The sequence below is a fragment of the Propithecus coquereli genome, unplaced genomic scaffold, assembly GCF_000956105.1.
Source record: "Propithecus coquereli isolate 6110/MARCELLA unplaced genomic scaffold, Pcoq_1.0 Scaffold423, whole genome shotgun sequence".
NCBI lineage: Eukaryota > Metazoa > Chordata > Mammalia > Primates > Indriidae > Propithecus > Propithecus coquereli.
Window position 1 is genome coordinate 1,334,299 of NW_012149986.1, and position 4,327 is coordinate 1,338,625.

A 4,327-nucleotide genomic window follows, 5' to 3' on the forward strand; every position below is an offset into this window, starting at 1 on the left:
GGAGGGCACCCGCGGCGCAGACTGCACCCCAGCCCCGCTGCTCTCTCAGCTCGAGCGGCTGCTCAGCACGCGTGCGAGGAACCGACAGAACCGAACTGCGTAGTGGGCCAGTGCAGGGGCGCGCCCCAGGGGCTGGGAGCCGCGCGCCGCCCCGACCCCACGCGTCGGGCAACCTGGCGACCCCCACGCGCGGGGGGCCCTGCCCGCCCCTCCCCGCGGCAGGTGGACAGTGTTGCTATGAAGAGAAAGCCTCGATTGTCCCTGCAGCAAACCGCCACACGCCAGACCTCCGCTATTGTGCGCTCCCCATAGAAATGCAAACGAGCCGCGCGCGCCGGCCGCAATCTGCTCACCCCGCCACCCGCCCCGGCGCCCGCCGCGCTGGGAGCTGGGCTAGGACTGTCTCGCGCCGGCCCGAGGGGTGTTGGGTGTGCAGGGCAGGAGCGCCGTGGGCTGGCGCTGTGTCCACTGCCTTTTGCAAGTCCCAAAGTGGGGCTGCCTGTTTTACCTTAATTTCCGGCTTCAATGCAACAGTCTCATAAACTTTAAATTAGAAGGAAAGAAAAAAAATAGAAAGATAGCAATAAAAATAAATGCAAAAACAATTTTTTAGATTCTCTAAAGGTGCATTTCACAAATTGCAGCAGCATATTAGCAAACGACGTCTTTTTTTTTTACTTTTTCCTTTTAAGGACTTCAAAAAAATAGAAAGGCTAGATGAAATCTGCAGGCTCCAGTCTGCCTGGTAACACCCCGACAAAAGCGGCAGATTTGAGGCATTGTCATCCCCCGCACCCCTCCCCACGTGGCCTTCTGGCACGAGCCGCCGGCTCGCCGTCTCATTTGCATCAGAAAGCGGGTGCGGGCCAATGGGCTCGCAGCTCCCGCCAGCTGGCGGCGCCGCGCCCGCCGGCCTATATAAGGGCGCACAGCGGCGCCCGGGCACACTCGCAGGTGGTGGGCGCGCTGGGCAGGTCTCCGGTCGTCCTTGTGCGCTCGCGTGCGCTCCGCGCTCTCCGCTCGTGGATAACTTGCTGCTCGCCCACCGCACCATGACTCTGGAAGAAGTCCGCAGCCAGGATACAGTTCCGGAAAGCACTGCCAGGTGGGTCTGTCGGCGAGGAGAGTGCGGCCGGTCCGGCGGCGGCTTCGAGGTCCGCAGGCCCCCGAAGGGGGAGTCCGCAGGGTGCGAGCGCCAGGTCGGGGTTGGGGAGCCAGCGCAGCGGGCGGTGTGTTGGAGTTAGGGAGCCGGGGGTGCGTCCCTGTCGTTGGGGCCGGGCCCCCTCCTGACGTTGGCTCGTCCGCAGGATGCAGGGTGCCGGGAAAGCGCTGCATGAGCTGCTGCTGTCGGCGCAGCGCCAGGGTTGCCTCACCGCCGGCGTTTACGAGTCAGCCAAAGTCCTGAACGTGTGAGTATAGACGCGGCCTGAGCTGGGCTATTGGGGCAGGGGAGGACGACGGGAGACCAGGCGGTGGTGGCAGCAGACCTCAGCTTGCTGGTTCTGACCTTGGCCCACTGCCGCCTTCTCAGGGACCCGGACAACGTGACCTTCTGCGTGCTGGCCGCTGACGAGGAGGACGAGGGCGACATTGCCCTGCAGATCCATTTCACCCTGATCCAGGCGTTCTGCTGTGAGAATGACATCGACATTGTGCGCGTGGGCGATGTGCAGCGGCTGGCGGCTATCGTGGGCGCTGGCGACGGCGACGAGGCAGGCGCGCCGGGCGACCTGCACTGCATCCTCATCTCGGTGAGCGCCGTCCCCTCCCCAGTCTCCACTCTGGTGTCGCCCCGCCTGGCCCGCAGCCAGCCGGACTGACCCCTGCTCTCTCCCCTCAGAACCCCAATGAGGACACGTGGAAGGACCCAGCCTTGGAGAAGCTCAGCCTGTTCTGTGAGGAGAGTCGCAGCGTCAACGACTGGGTGCCCAGCATCACCCTCCCCGAGTGATGACCCAGCGGGGACCTTGGTCTGATCGACGTGGTGACGCTCCGGGGCGCCTAGTGCGCGGCTGGCTCTATGGAGGGGCCCTCGGAGGGCGCCCGAGCGAGCGCGGCGTGGAGACTGGCAGGCGAGGGGGCGCCTGGAGAGCGAGGCGGTGCGGCCTCCCAAGGAGGGGGCCTGGCGGCGGCAGGGCCGGCTACCCGAGCTGAGGACTCGGCAAGGATCCGGAGCGGCTGCTCGCCCCGAAGGCTGAGGCGGGGACACTGGCCGCGGGGGCCGGGAAGCTCAGACCGGCGGCAGGCGTGACTCAGCAGCCTACGCCCGGCAGGAAGGAGGGCAAAGGCGCGGCGCCTGGACTCGGTGACAGTTGCAGGAGCCGCGACGGACTCCGCAGACTGCGCTGCTTTTTCAAAACGGATCCGGGCAATGCTTCGTCTTCTGAAGGATGCTGCTGTCGAAGCTTTGAATTTTACAATAAACTTTTTGAAACAAACTTACGCTCTTTATTGAGGGTAGGGGATCCTTGTTTCAGGGGAGGTGGTGAGCAGGGTTTCAGAGGATTGCTGGAACTCCGTGGAACTGATGGCACCTGTTCCCTCTTCCTGTTGAGCAAGAATTACAGGCTCCTCCGCGCTGGCAGAGGGGGAGGGCGGCCGGCAGTGGCAGGGTAGAACTTGAGGCCAGCTCCTGTTTTCTCCTTTTAGGAGCATTTTATACTTGCAAAAGCGGGAGCATACTTGAGATAAGACTGCAGTGCAGCAGCTAAAGGCTTGTCCTCCAGCCCGATAACAGTGACCTCTGCCTCCCCTCCCCCCCAGCCCCAGTCCCCTCCCTTCCCTTCCTTTCCGTCCTCTGTCCTCTGACAGCTGCTTATCTGAACAGCTTGCAGGAGGCCACAGCGCAGTCCTGCACAATGAGCCCTGCCTTCTGCAGACCCTGCCCTTTGTGGTCCCTGAGGGTGGTGGCAGGCCACTCCTGCTCTCAGGAACTTTTTCCTCTTCGGTGCTCTGACACAAAGCAATGTTACAAAGGTATTAATATCAAATGTGACACTGATGACTGCAGTTAAGTGTGAGTCATCATTCTGTCATGACAGAGATAGAACTTGGAAGATCTGAGCAGAAATTGGAAGACAGCATCTATATAAATAGGAGTGAGCAATTGTGAGGGGCCTGCATCTGCTATCTACTATTTCGAGTGTTCTCTGCCCACATCAGAGTTACAAGGACTGCTGCTATTCACAATGCCATTTAAAGATTTATAGAAGGAAACGATTTAAAATCTTTTAAGCTAAGACTTTCTTTAAGAAGGGTCTAGATGAAAACATCCAAGGGAATCAATCTTTTTTATTAGACCAATATGTCTTGTTTTCACTCCCTGTGCCTGACGGTAGCTGCTTTCGGTTGGGGACACACACGTGGATCCCTGTGCTGTCAGCTAGGCTGCCAAGCACGCCAAGAGCCTTCTGGGCAAAGGAGGGATGGTGTGCAGCTTTTCTAAGAAACATTCTGCAGATTTATCAGCAGTCCTTGGGGGTGGCTTATTTGCCTTGAGTGCCACTTTTTAAATCGTCTCCAAATTGTGGAAGCATTCACAAGACAACAGGAAAACTGTAAGAGCTTAATTACTCTTCTTGCAATGAAAGCATCCTGTTTCCCATTTATCAGCTCTTAAAAACATCTACCCCTTGATGAGACAGAAGCCCAGTGAAATGATTCAGCTGTGTTTGTGCCCAAGTTTTGCCTATTCAGCTGCTCAAAACCTTGAGGTTTTCTGATCGAGGTGGAGTCTTGGGGTGGGCCTAGCTATACCAGTCTGCCTCTGGCAAAATGACCATTTGCCACAACATGCTATCGTAAACACAAAGGGGGCATAATTACTTTAAAATGTCCTCTTAAATGAGTAAATTCAGTAGAACATTGCAGACCCTTCTGCCGGCTGGGTGGCCCTTGTAGAACATTAAGTTGGCAGCCTTTGCCTTTCTCTGATAAGAGCTTGCTGTGAGGCCATCTGTTGGAGCCCCAGGGGCTAGGAGAATTTTCAGGGAAAAGCATGCATGCTTGGACACAGTGCCAGGCACAAAGGTTGTGCAAAAAATTTTTTTTGATGAATGGATATTTAATGCTATTAAAATTGACTAACCTATAGAGCAGGTAATAAAATGTACAGTATTTATGAACACGTCACGGCATTTGATACTTCCAACAATCTGTGTGATAATGCATGTATAAGTCCCCAGTACATTCTAATTATTACTACATGTGTGTTGAGGTGACCCATGCAGACTATTGAGCCCAATGCCCTGCATCTAGAAAGTGCTGAATGAATGTTAATGACAATAACACTTAAAAGCTAATGAAAGCATTTGCTCGAGACCACAGA

At 56.5% G+C, this 4,327-nt stretch overlaps 1 protein-coding gene across 1 annotated transcript; it reads left to right on the forward strand.

The window, feature by feature from the left end:
* The first annotated feature begins 935 nt into the window (after positions 1 to 935).
* GADD45G (growth arrest and DNA-damage-inducible, gamma) lies at positions 936 to 2,438 on the forward strand. Its single transcript, XM_012653574.1, has 4 exons — positions 936 to 1,105; positions 1,308 to 1,409; positions 1,532 to 1,751; positions 1,841 to 2,438. Exons 1-4 carry the CDS (start codon positions 1,053 to 1,055, stop codon positions 1,949 to 1,951), a joined length of 486 nt encoding a protein of 161 aa, XP_012509028.1. The 5' UTR covers positions 936 to 1,052; the 3' UTR covers positions 1,952 to 2,438.
* Positions 2,439 to 4,327: the final 1,889 nt, after the last annotated feature.

Coding starts and splice junctions, on each gene's coding strand:
- GADD45G (XM_012653574.1), top strand. CDS start 1,053: ATGACTCTGGAAGAAGTCCGCAGCCAGGATACAGTTCCGGAAAGCACT. Junction 1,106..1,307: donor GTTCCGGAAAGCACTGCCAG/GTGGGTCTGTCG, acceptor GCTCGTCCGCAG/GATGCAGGGTGCCGGGAAAG. Junction 1,410..1,531: donor TCAGCCAAAGTCCTGAACGT/GTGAGTATAGAC, acceptor CCGCCTTCTCAG/GGACCCGGACAACGTGACCT.